The sequence below is a fragment of the Eumetopias jubatus genome, unplaced genomic scaffold, assembly GCF_037043125.1.
Source record: "Eumetopias jubatus isolate StellerSeaLion01/CBP00866 unplaced genomic scaffold, mEumJub1_p1.0 scaffold_10, whole genome shotgun sequence".
Lineage (NCBI taxonomy): Eukaryota > Metazoa > Chordata > Mammalia > Carnivora > Otariidae > Eumetopias > Eumetopias jubatus.
Window position 1 is genome coordinate 69,774,798 of NW_028274816.1, and position 13,317 is coordinate 69,788,114.

The 13,317-nt window shown below is 40.2% G+C and overlaps 1 protein-coding gene across 8 annotated transcripts in view; it reads right to left on the bottom strand.

The window, feature by feature from the left end:
• Positions 1 to 13,317, bottom strand: part of ULK2 (unc-51 like autophagy activating kinase 2) — an 82,803-nt gene that overhangs the window by 52,825 nt on the left and 16,661 nt on the right. For 7 of the 8 annotated variants that reach the window (XM_088027941.1, XM_088027944.1, XM_028089524.2 and 4 more), the window contains 7 exons: positions 9,816 to 9,989; positions 8,707 to 8,780; positions 6,936 to 7,037; positions 5,747 to 5,805; positions 4,282 to 4,364; positions 940 to 987; positions 494 to 582 (listed from right to left, as the gene is read on the bottom strand). In XM_088027941.1, the coding sequence (XP_087884067.1) occupies positions 494 to 582; positions 940 to 987; positions 4,282 to 4,364; positions 5,747 to 5,805; positions 6,936 to 7,037; positions 8,707 to 8,780; positions 9,816 to 9,989 (629 nt within the window). The remainder of the gene's footprint in view (positions 1 to 493; positions 583 to 939; positions 988 to 4,281; positions 4,365 to 5,746; positions 5,806 to 6,935; positions 7,038 to 8,706; positions 8,781 to 9,815; positions 9,990 to 13,317) is intronic. The other variant, XM_088027945.1, reaches the window with a different exon arrangement.

Here is a 13,317-nt window from a genome sequence, read left to right on the forward strand (position 1 = left end):
GGAAGCCCAGGGGAGGGAAGAGGCTGGTGTGGAGCAACTCTTGAAGGGCTGGTAACCATCATTATGGGAACTGAAGTCAGAAGAATGTGGCTCAGAGGTCACTCACCACCACTGGAAAGTCTATGTACAATAAATATCCAAACTGATGTGATGATAGAGAAAACAGTTATAACCTATCTACTTGTGATGGGTACTCTTTGCAAATATCATCCTTCCCAACCCCTAGGGCATGAAAAGGTGAGAGTACTGTACTCCCTGTTTAGAGGAAAAGGGCCCAGAGGGGTGCGATTTCTTGCTAAAGCATACTTAGCTACATAAGGGCAGAGGTCCAAATCTAGGTCCATCTGACTCAACAATCGTGCTCTCTGCCCAAACCGCAGCAGCACTAGTAACTGCACATCAAAAGGATATCCACAATGCACTGGCAGGCTCCCTTATGAACAGAGGCAATAGCACTAACTCTGAAACTATGTTTAGTAAAACCAAAACTTACTGGTGGAGAGGCAAAACGACAAGATGGAGAGCTACCACAGGAGCTTCCAGAGACAGAGCCAGCATACACGGGCACCGGAACTGGGCAGGCTGGGGGAAGAAACACAGATGGAGAGAGACGCCACTCTGCAGAGCAATTACATGGCTCGTCTAATAGAAACCCTGTTGAAACTACGACATCTTTGTGTTGACCAAAAATTCATTCACCTACTTATTACAGCTCCCAGGGGTAAAACTACAACAGCAGCAATTACTACAACTATTTCAGCTGGGATTTGGAAAACAAATGACTGTGTAATTCAATAAATAAAGCTACAGGTACTGAAGAAAAGCTCAACGAAATCTTGAGAAGCACAATCAAAAATTAATTTTGTGACACAAAATGCTAATTTTCCCTTAAGTCTGCCTTCACTCTTCAAGTAAAAATGCAAAGAAATGGGTACTCACATTTTTTCACTGGAACTTGCTCTAGAAAAGGATGGCTAAAAAACGCTTCTGTAACGAAAAAAGGAGAATGCAACCCTTAAACTGAGGTTGACTAGCAGACAGGTGAATCTTGTCGATGTATTTAACAGTGTCTTTGAGATCATAATTATTATTAACTTCTTTATGTAGCCTCCATCTCCTTCCACTGTAAAAGCCTATGATTTTTATAAGTCATCTACAAAATGATCAGATTATAATTTAAAATAATAATTGTGAATTTTGCAAACACACGTTACCAAGGCGACAGGCCCCGAGCAACCGAGGCAGACATGTTCTGGGACCTGTGCCACCCCTGCTAAGCGCGTAGGGGAAGCCCAGCTATGGATAACTGTCCTACAAGGCAATCCAGGCCGCTGATTTATACAATAAATTCCATCCTTCTATCCCAGAAGAGATATTCCTGCAGCTGGTTTCACATTTTTTTTTTTTTTTTAAATCTGTTAAGTCTGATTTAATTTCTTTGGCTGTCCACCGAGGATAAAACCTACACAGTAAGGCTGCTAATAAGATAAAGATAAGTAAGTCGGCGAGGACATGGCCATTCATGACTTTCCTTACCTTCCTGTGTACTTTACTTTCTTTACCTCCCCGTTTCATTATTTCTTTAAAAACCCACAAAGATAATTTCCTGGGTCATGAAGTCTGAGAGCTGTATGCTAGTAAATCTCCCAGAGCAGGCAAGGAGGGCAGCACCACACCAGCGATGGGGGTTTAAATGAGGTGATACGAGATCAGGAAAAGCTTAACTCAGGGCCAGTCTAAAGTAGCTTCTGCTCGGAACGGTCCCATGAGTCTCACTGAAATAAATCGCCAAAAGCCACTCAGGGTAAATATCAGTTACAAGATTTGCTAAGGAATAGAAATGTGGAGGATTTTGAAGAAAAACATGAGTTTACTACCCGAGATCATTTTTAGAACAAAAATTAATATACGTACACATAAATGCTAGTTTGACATGTAAGATTTTTTATGCTAACTTTTGCAATGGACATAATAGGGACAAAACAAAAAAGATATAAAAAGAACTGAATGCAAATGCTCTGAAACCACATCCTCCATCAACTGCTATGGTATGGAAAATATACAAATACTTGATATGATCTATCATTTTAAAACTATTATCGATGAATATGTTGTTTCAGTATTGACCCCTATTTCTCATGGTTACAGGGCAACTCTCAATTTAATTTCTCCCTCTGAAAGATAAAAATATTTACCAAGTACACGTGCTGAAATTTAGTTCCAACTTCACGAAACTTTAAGAAAATACATACTCAGACTATTTCACCTTGTCCCTTATATGGAAACTTCTGGACCTATTGTCTCCTGAGGACATTTGCTAGGACAACAAGCTGAGTGCTTCACATAACAGTTTATTTAATCCTCACAAACTTAACGCACAGCATTATCTTCCTTTTACGGACAAGGATAAAGCACATAAAGGCCATGTATCTTCTCCGATGTCAAAGAGCGAGCAAGGTGAGGGACTAGAATTCAAACCCTGGTCTGTCTTATCCAGAAGCCTATGTGGACTTCCATAACACACACGAACAGACCAAAACTCTCGACTAAGTTTTTGCAAATCTCTATTACTATTACAATGAATTACTACAGGAAACATCACTTTTTTTCCTAAAAATGTCAAGATCAAAGTTAATAAGCATTTTCATTGAACATGTCTTATGGTTTTTCTGGTCTGACATTTAAATATAAGTAGTGCTGTTTTTACATATGACTGGTACGAATAAGATCGAGAAGAACAATCTCTTACATGAGATTGACAAGAACAAGTTAACAAACTGTCCCCCAAAGAGGAGCTGAGACCCAAACAATTTCAGGGAAAAAGGTTCTTTCAAAACCTTCAGGAACTGGATAATCCCTACAGTATTAAGCATTCCAAATTCTTTCATTATGCGACAAGTGGTAAAATATTGTTTGAAAATAGACTGTGTTAAGTTAAAATACTTAGAAATTTTTAGCTTTAAATGATTATAAAAAGAAGAAAGGCTCAAAATCAGTGATTCACCTTTTGAATGTAAAAATCTAAAATCACGGCCTCGTGGAGCACCCAGAGCCTGCTCTCCTAAAGCCCTAGAGCCGTGCAACCAAACTGCCACGGAGCTCCCCTCCCTGTCTCCCGAAACCCCATCTTCGAGGCCAGGGACTTTTCCACCAGGATTCTGGAGTGTTTCTCCTCCTTTCCTTCTTCCTCCCAGATCTTCTCCCAAATACATCCCCAGCCCAGACCTCTCCTCTGAACTCCAGGTGCCCTTTGGGTATCCGCACCCCTACGCTGAACGCAGGCCTTCCATTTGACAGGTCTAAGCTGAACCTGGTTTGCCCCATAGCCTGCTCGAGCCACACAGCCTCACCCATGTCCATAACCAACAACTCTATTCCTTCCCGTGCCCAGGCCAGACACCCTGGAGGCATCTTTGAATCTTCTCTCTCTCTCACATCCCATATCCAATTCATCTGTAAATACTGCTGCCTCTACCTCCAAAAAGATCCAGAATTCAAGGGACTCCCTACCACTTCTGTGGCTTTTATTCCGGCCTAAGCCCCTTCATCTCTCACTGGCGTAACTGCTGTAGTCGCTAGATTGGTCCCCCAGCCTCTGTGCTCTGGCTACCTCACTGCCCCTCTCCACATTCTGTTGGCAACAAGCAACCAGAATGATCCTTTCTAAAGATCGGTCAGATCCTATCATTCGTCTGCTCACATTCTCCCCATCACACTTTGAGCAAAAGCCCACGTCTTTAACTGGCCTTCTAACTGTTCCTCCAGCTTACATGGCACACGCCCAGCCCGGAGCATTTGTACTGGCTGTTCACTCTGCCTGGAAAGCTCTTCCCACAGACATGCACATCGCCCACTGTCTCACTATCCTGCTGTCCTTCAATCAAGTATTTATTCAAAGGCCACTTCCTCAGAAAGGGCTTCACAGAACTTAAAACTTTCAATCCCTCCCCCACCTGCATTTCCCTTCCCTCTTCTTTCCCACAGCACTTATCACCTTCTATATGGTGCGTGATTATCATTTATCCTTTGTTTGCCTCTCCCCCACGAGAAAACATGAGGACAGGGATTTTCTTTATTATTTATTACTCTATCCTCTGCACCTAGAACATAGTGAGCAGTCAATAAATATTTACAAAATAAGGCAAGAAAAAAGACAAAGAGAGAGAAAGAAATTGACTTTAATTTTCTCCTGAAAACTCTATAGTATCATTCAAAAATAATTTTTGGGGGATACACAAAAATAAAATTAGAGAGCATACAAAATTTGAAAATATTACTTACCAAAGTCCATTCTGTCTTTCTGGTTTCTCTGAAGCAAACCCAAAAGGAGATTAGCCAAATAAGGTGATGTTTCTCTGGGAATACTGGGGGAAAGGAAGAAAACAACTCCAAGTGGGTGAGTTTATACATATTAACTACATGATTTTTGCCTTCATTATGGTAAATGAAATTGTATATGCAGCTTTGCAAATACATTTTATACCAAGAAGATCTTGGTAAAGCGTCATGCCTTATAGGAGAAAAACAAAAACAAGAAACAAAACATTAAGCAATTGCCTTTGAGAAAGGGCATCCATTCGGGAAGATTCCTGCATTGTGCTTATTACTGTTATCTGTTTGAATATCTGCAAGCATGAAGCACTTCACAGGCACAATCTTGAGTTTTAACACAACTTCAACTTGGCACTAAAATTTGCTAGCGTTCTCTATTAGAAGAAGAGCCACCTCCAATTCTGTCTGGAAAAGGGCACAGCTCAAATACAAGTGAGAAACAATACAGCTTCCTAAAATCCACCAAGAAAAAGACAAACCAAAAGAAAAATGACTAATAGGAACATGCAATTCACAGAATAAAAACTACAGAAGGACATAAACAAATGAAAGAGTGCCAACTTTACCAGTAAAGAAAATAATGCAAATTGAAGAGCTAATTGGTCCTCTTCTGTTTGTGAGGCACCTGGTGTGATAACCTCCTGTGTTGGTAAAAATGTGGGGAGACAAGCACTCTGTTGTACTGCTGCATTAGCTAATTTGGAGAGCAACCCTTTTGGTCTAACAAATGGAAATTTGTAGGAGTCTATCCTGAAGAAATACACAGAAGTGTACATACACACACACACACACACACACACACACAAACTTCACTAAACACTGTTTGGAGTAACCAAAAAATGAAAACAAGGATCTGATTAAACAAAATATGATACATCCAGCCATGGAACTCTATGAGCCACTTAAAAGAATGAGATAGTTCTCTATATCCTGTCACTAAAATGATGTCTAAGGTAGATTGTACAGTAAAAAAAGGTTGCAGAACTTTGTCAAGTACGATGTAATTTTTATTGAAATATGTGTGCATAAATATGTAAATGTGTGTGTATAAATATCTACATAAGGTACAGAGCCAGTTTGTGTTATTCTAGAGAGCAGGGGAGGCCAAGGGAGGAACTGGCCTCCTAGTTCACGCACATCTGTTCTGTTTGCATCTCCCTCCCCTCAAAGAACATGTAAAACTTCTGCAGTTTTTTTTTCCTTTTAAATACACTTTACATTTTAAAAAAGAAAAAAAAAAAAGGTACAGCACTACCCAGGCACCTATGATGCACCAGTAATTTTCTGATTTTGTTATAATGAATGTTCTCACATTAATGTCAACTGAATAAAGATTCAAGAATGGAAATCGGTAACACAGTTCACATAATGCCGCATTTACAGACAATAAAACCCAGCTTAACCGAACACCTACCTAGGCATTAAGCTCCTGTTTTTCTCATAAAACATCCTTAGGTCTTGAGGACTATTGGCCTGTTTAAAAAAAAGAAAAAAAAAAAAAAGGTTTTATTCCCTAGACAATGGGGAAGAAAGTTCAAATCATGTGATCCATGCTCACAGGGTTGCTACAGAGCACACATTCTGAACCAGAAAGTCCTGGGTTGTGGAAGGAGACACAGATGGGCACCAGGAACTTAAATACCTCTGGAACTGTGTGTGAACTGTGCGTATCTGGGCTCAATCAAGGTCTCTTTGCTGAGGTCAGCCTCCCAGAGGAGCCTGAAACTTAGGAAGAGTTAAGAACCACTCCTCTGGAAGTCACCCAGCCCACCCAACAAGTACATTTTTATTGGGGAAAATCAGGGTGTATTTTCCCTTAGGACTGCCAAGGGTGCAAGGAAGAGAATGAAGCGCGAGCCTGCCTTTCAGTCCCTCCCCGGGCACCCAGCACCAGGTGGCGCCCGGACGGTAAGAACTGCTGGAGCAGCGAAGCCGCCCCTCGGCCGCCACTCTAACCAACTGGACTGAGAAATTGTGTCTAAAATGGCTGGGGCACTGATTTTATATACTTTTTTACAGAGATAAGTTGACTTTGTTCCAGTTTTCAGGTTCAAAAAACCTCTCTGTTACTGGGCTGTACGAACTCAGGAGGAATCACCATGATTCGTTCTAGAGGGTCTCTTTCTGATCGGATGTGAGGGGAGCCGAGGAGAGGGAAGAGTAACCCCAAATAATGTGCATAAAAACTAAACCATCAACCCTCTCTCACCCAGCAGCAACAGGAATAGGAAGCTGGAGATGGTTTCCGGTGATCTTCCCAACCCAGGCCCAGCCCGCACGTGGAGTGCAGGGACCCCCAAACCAAGCTAAGCAGGAAGCGCTGAACATCACTGTTCACACCATTTCCCACCAGAGTGTCAGTCCTGACCCTGGCTAGTTGTCACTAGCCTGGCAAACATATAACGGGCTTTATGCCCAGGCCAACTACAAAGGGAAGGCAGATTAAAAAAAGGAAAAGCAAAAGCTGTTCTGGCTCACAAAATCAAAACAAATCACAAGGGAACCAAAAACTGCTTTCAAAGTATTCCCCGTTTTCTAAGTCAAAGGCAACTGTGAAATGAGAAGATCCCAAAACCAAGCACAGAAGTAAAGATTCAGGCTACCTGAAAAGGTGGTTTTCCAACTAGGCATTGATATATCACTGTTCCTATGCTCCACAGGTCTGCCTTAGCATCATAATGTTGAGACATAATAACTTCAGGAGCCTGGGGATAAAAACATTCCAGACACATGCATGATGTTACTTACATACTAATATTGATAAATTAACTGGTAAAGGTCATGCTTCTAACAAAACAACTAAAATGAGATCACACTGTGACATTTCCCTAATCAGATGATCCTGCTGTGAACTTAAACCACATTTGCACACTGGTATTTACTGGTAAATCTCAAAAACAACGTTGCATGAAAAGAAGCAATTGATAGAAACAAACATTTCTATATATTACTGTGGACAGCAATACAGTAAGGGTATTAAGGTTATAATAAAAATACACACCAGCTACGGGACAGAGGTTACTTCTGGGGTAGAACAGTGGGAAATGGAAAGAGGGAAAGGTTTACAGGACTTGGTCTCTTGCTGAAATATTTTATTTTCTAGAAAGAAAAAAGATCAAGGCACACATGGAAAATGTTACCTTTGTTAAACATGGAAAATAGGTACACAAGTGTTTGCTGTATTCCTCCGTTTTCCCTGTCATTTGAAAGCTTTTAAAATAATACACAAACTATGATGAAAACACAATTAAGGATTGTCTTAAAAGCAAAGGTGTTTGTTTTCTCTGCTTTCTTACAGCTCTTTTCCCACCTCTTCTCACTAGATGCTGCTTTTTAAAAATACCAATAATCTGGACAAACATTAAACAGAAATGTCCAACACGCTCAAAGCCAGTAAACTTTATTTTCCAGGCATACCATTTTTAGTTGTCATCCCTAGTAAGCTTCTCACTGATTTAGGTCAGAGGAAATCCCTACTGAATATAAACCCATTTTAAACTTAGAACTGAGATAGGTACATGGATTTATTCTGCAGAATTCTGAAGCTCCAGAACTAAGCTATTTCCGGGCTTGATGCTTCACATTGGTTCGGGAAGTTTCATAGCCTTTGCCTTTTCAGACATGACAACATCCATACGGAAGGATGAAGGGGAGAACTAAGATTTTTTCAGCTTTACCTCTAACACTAAGTGAAAACCTATGATCCAGGGATCTTGTCAAGAGAAATAACATGCAAAAGATGAGCATGTTCACCCTAGAGATGAAGAAATGCCCAAGAGAGTTTTTTAAAAAAATAAAGTTTTCCCTAATATTACACATCAAGGATAGCATGACCATGCTTCATCAATTTGTGTTTTCAATTTAATCTAATAGGGAATTTCTACCATTAATAACTAATTTAAAAAAAAAACTTAAACTAAAAGGACTCCACACTGCGTGTGGAGCCTACTGTTGTTTTTGTTTTTAAGATTTTATTTATTTATTTGACAGGGAGGGACACAGCAAAGAGCAGGAACACCAGCAGGGGGAGTGGGAGAGGGAGAAGCAGGCTTCCCGCGGAGCAGGGAGCCCGATGCGGGGCTCGATCATGACCTGAGACAAAGGCAGACGCTTAACCACTGAGCCACCCAGGCGCCCCTGGAGCCTACTCTAAAAAAAAATTTTAACTAATGGGTAAAAGTGACTGACTTCTACAGTCCACTATTTTAAAGCAAAAGAGGACTTAGAGCATTATCAGTAATATAATCAGTGTCAGTAAAACAATTTGGGCTATACACAAAATCACATCTTAATTGGAAACCAGCATCATACTTAAATTCCAGTGCTAAAGGCACCGTACTATACACAGGCAAAGACAAAAACTAGTCCACTCACCATGTACATTGGGGACCCACACAGTGTTGCAGCCATCATGTTACTATGCAGGTAACGAGCAAACCCAAAATCCGCTATTTCACAAAATAAAAAGGAGAAAAACAAAGGATACCTTTACTCACACTTCACATAGATCATACCTTCAAGACACAAGAGGGCACAAAGGAATTGTCAGGAATTTGCAGCTTACTGAGTAAGTCTGTCTGCCGAAGAAAAAGGTTTCTACCTCAGTTTCGACAGGCTAAGAACTGGTAGTGATCACCGACTGTACAAGTCACTGTTCTGTCAGTTTTGTAATCAGGGAGCGAGCACCAAGCTTTGCGAGAGAAAATGCTAACTGCAATAAGTGATTCATTAATATAGCTCTCACTAAATATCAGTGCCAGGTACAGAATGTGAACCTTTTTTTTCCTTCTCCAGATCCAGATGTAACATACAGAAAATCAGAAACTTATTTTTTTAAAGATTTTATTTATTTATTTTAGAGAGAGAGAGAATGAGCTGGGAGAGGGGCTGAGGGAGAGGGAGAAGCAGGCTCCCCGCGGAGCAGGAAGCCCAACGTGGGGCTCGATCCCAGGACCCTGGGATCAGGACCTGAGCCGAAGGCAGACGCCCAACCGACTGAGCCACCCAGGCGCCTCCAGAAATTTCTTTAAATACTGGTAAAATAATTTTTTTTTTATTTTTAAAGAAAAGCTTTTAAAAATACCTACCATTACAAACTGCTTCAAATAATTGTGAAAAAGAAAGGCTGATCTAAATGGTCTCTTAGATCACTTGTGTTAAAATCCCATGGGCTGTAAAGAACCCGGGTTATTCAACTGCGGCTATGATGATAAAACATCATGTTACGTATGAGAAGCAGGATAGGGTTTGCTGCTGGGGGTCGTGTTTGGAGTTCCTAGCGTGGGCCCCTCGGTCCTGAGATTTAGGATAGGCTGCCAGTAATGTAAAGGGTTCCCATATCCAAATGCACCTCGCTGAACTCAATAAACATTTCAAAAGCACACCATCAAAACCCATCATTCTAACAAAGCTGAACAAAAATTTTCTTAAAACTATGGAATCTCAAGACTGTCCTCTCCGTAAAACACTGCATGGCCATTTACCTATTTTGATGCGAATACCACTGACGTTGGATCTTCTGCGATTCGCGTATGACAGCAAGATGTTCTGTGGTTTGAGATCCCTGTGGATTATTCCTTTGCTGTGCAGAATCCGCATGGCAGCTGCGATCTGATGCAGAAACACTCTAATAGTATCTTCACTGAGAGTTCCTTTAGCTGTTAGAAAAGGAATCGCATAAATATTTAAGCACACAAAATCAAATACCATCTGCGTCTCCCATCAACAGAATTGAGTTATGAACATAGAGGGAGTGAAGAACTGGGAGTCACATTTTTTTTTTGTTTTACTCTAATAATTTAAGTCTATGAAAAGATATCAGACACCTCAAACGCTTCACTGGATCTGTTGTAAAGAGAACTGACTTACATTTGCATCTCTCATTTTCGCTGGTCTTTTTCCTTTCCCGTATTTTACTGGTGAAGGTGCCCACGTGACTCTGAGCACAACGGGTACTCAGCGGATGTGAGGTCCCCTCAACAAGCCAAAATATAAGTTCCCCTTGTTATGAGCCAAATATCTGGGATGTATGTCCATTATTTCAACCCTGCCATTATATGAGCACAAATTAAAAGCAGGTGGGGTCTACCAGTGGGGACTGGGACCTTTGTCCACCACTTGCAGCTATGAGGGGTCTGTGCTCCCACACGGCTCTCCCCTCATCTTCCCTGCTGCAACATTCCTGCCCCACCACTCTCATCGCTAGACACCCTTAAGAAGGAACACTTGTTTTCACTACTATGAAGAGACAGTACGGACATTATCGGAGGGTAGTCATCATTGACCACTAGAGTGTGTCTGTGTGTCTGCTGGGGCATATTGTAATGGTCAACAGCTTGATCTGGAGTCAGGCTGCCTTTCTTCAAATCCCAGCTCCTCCGCCTCCTTACTGTGTGACCCTGGAAGATGAACCCTCTGTGCCTACTTCCTCATCTAGAAAAAGCTGGAAACAGACTAACCACATGGGGCTGTTGTGACAATCAAACAAGATAGCGCCTTTAATAATAAAGACTTTAGAAAGCCTGGCACAGAATAACTATTCAAATACAGTTAGTACACAAAGATAAACTTTTTATTACAATGAATCTAAAAGCCACAAGTGTGATTCCTGAACTACATTAGGGATTTAATAGCCATGACCCTATCTACTAAATCCTTTGTGAACATACTTCTGCCCATACAACTCTAGAATATGTTCTATATAACCTTTCAATATGCAATTAAGAAGACCAAAGTAATATTACCCTTGGAACAAATTAAGTATTAGCTTTAAAATCATTTTAGACACGTTATAATGACATTTTATGTCCTTAACATCTTCAAAGAAGATAAATCCCCATGCTTTATAAATACTTCTTTCTGTTCTACTTTTTTTATTCTTTGGGGCTCTTTTCTTGATGCTCAGTGAAAACAAAAAAGTGATCTAAATACACTAAAACATAAAAAAAGTGGTATTTTCCGTATGTCATCCCTCGGAAATAAACACTGCTAAAAATAGGGAATGTATTCTTCCAGATCTTTGTGGGTGGGTCAAACCAATGATTAGATCTTTATTTTTGTAATGTTTTACTTAAGTTACTTTGCAAAAATTAGAATGGACGGTTTTCCATTTCATTCATTTCCATTTTCATTCTAGGGCTACTTTAAATGACTGCAGCTGCTTAGAAATTGAATTTTTGCCCCATGACAATTGAATATACTTAAAATTTATTTGCTTCTGAGTCCAAATTCTAACACTCCTCTTGTGGGGGGAAATGAATGATCTAGTGTAATCTGTTTCTGACACAAACTGTAGTAAGTATTCACATAATTTTATAAACATGGAATGCATACTTCTCATCACAACCCCATATCCTGAATCTGCCATGTTAAAAACTTAGTATTTTAAAGGGATGGCAAACATCAAAACTCTTCCAAATAAATGAATTCTTGAGCAAGTTAGCCCAGAGGGAGTAGGGACACAAACTGTAGTAAATATTCACATAGTTCTATGAACATGGAATGCATACTTCTCATCACAACCCCATATCCTGAATCTGCCATGTTAAAAACTTAGTATTTTAAAGGGATGGCAAACATCAAAACTCTTCCAAATAAATGAATTCTTGAGCAAGTTAGCCCAGAGGGAGTAGGGACACAAACTGTAGTAAATATTCACATAGTTCTATGAACATGGAATGCATACTTCTCATCACAACCCCATAAACTGAATTTGCTACACTAAAAACTTAGTATTTTAAAGGCATGGCCAACATCAAAACTCTTCCAAATAAATGAATTCTTGAGCCAGTTACTCCCCAGAGGGAGTAGGCTCAGCTGCGGCTGCCACACTCAACGAATTCTGCTAGAATCCATGTTCAAGTACTACTTGCTAATTAATTTAAGATGTTTTAAAACTTGCCAATCAGTAGAATTTGTTTTCTTTTGAAAATGTGAATGGCATTTTACTTATCAAAGGAAATAAAAGGACTAAATGATCCTGTTGTGATATAATGCTCTCCGACAGAAATATAATGTGACCCACATACGTAACTTTAAATTTTCTAGTAGCCACATTTTAAAAACAAAAAAGAAACAGGTTTAAATAATATATATTTAATCTAATATGTCCAAAACGATTTCAACTTGTAATCAACATAAAAGCCTTAATGAAATATAATCCTTTTCTTCCTTGAAGTGTTCAAAATCAAATATATTCACATTTGCAGCACATCTTCAGACCGGCCCACGTTTCAAGAGCTCCGTAGCCCCATGAGGTTGGTGGCCACCTTACTGAACAATTTAACTCTTGAAAATTCCTTGAGGTCCAGATTTCTTTTATATTTCTTTACAAGTGTTTTCAAACTACAAGGGATTCCTTTAAGGACTGTGGCAGAGAGGGGCCAGGGAGAGGTTCAAGGACTTGACCAAAACCACAGCAATTAAGTGATGTGAAGAGGGACACTGTTGTAAACCAGTCTGTCTGACTCCAGCACTCAAGCTCGTAAACTCCTCACTCTTGGGTCTCCTGTTCTAACACTAGTGCTCTGGAATATCAAATACAGAGTTCAACATAATGGACGAAACTGCTGCCAAAGCTGACTTAAATCCGCGACACCAGTAACAGTGCCTGCATCGGTGAGGACAACTTCTGTTAATGAGGGAAACTGATATTCCAACGAGAGCACTGAACTGATAGGGTGCCACTCAGTCTGACCCCAGGGGAAAAGGTGCTTTTACCCGGATCACTGAGAACATCAAGGAACTCGAGATTCGCTGACTGAGAAGGCAGAAGCAGGGTGTTTTCTAGCTTGAACTTCTTTCCAGCAGTGGTCAATGAAAGTGCCTGTCTCACTGCATTCTATCTACTAGTAAAGGACATTTTGAAAAAAGAAAAGATTTACTAAATTAGGATTAAAAAAAAGAACTTGGTTGGGAAAAACACAAAACTACACATGCAATGAACTCCCAAATTCAAGGTAAAGGTTGTCTCTAAAGGGTAAGGAC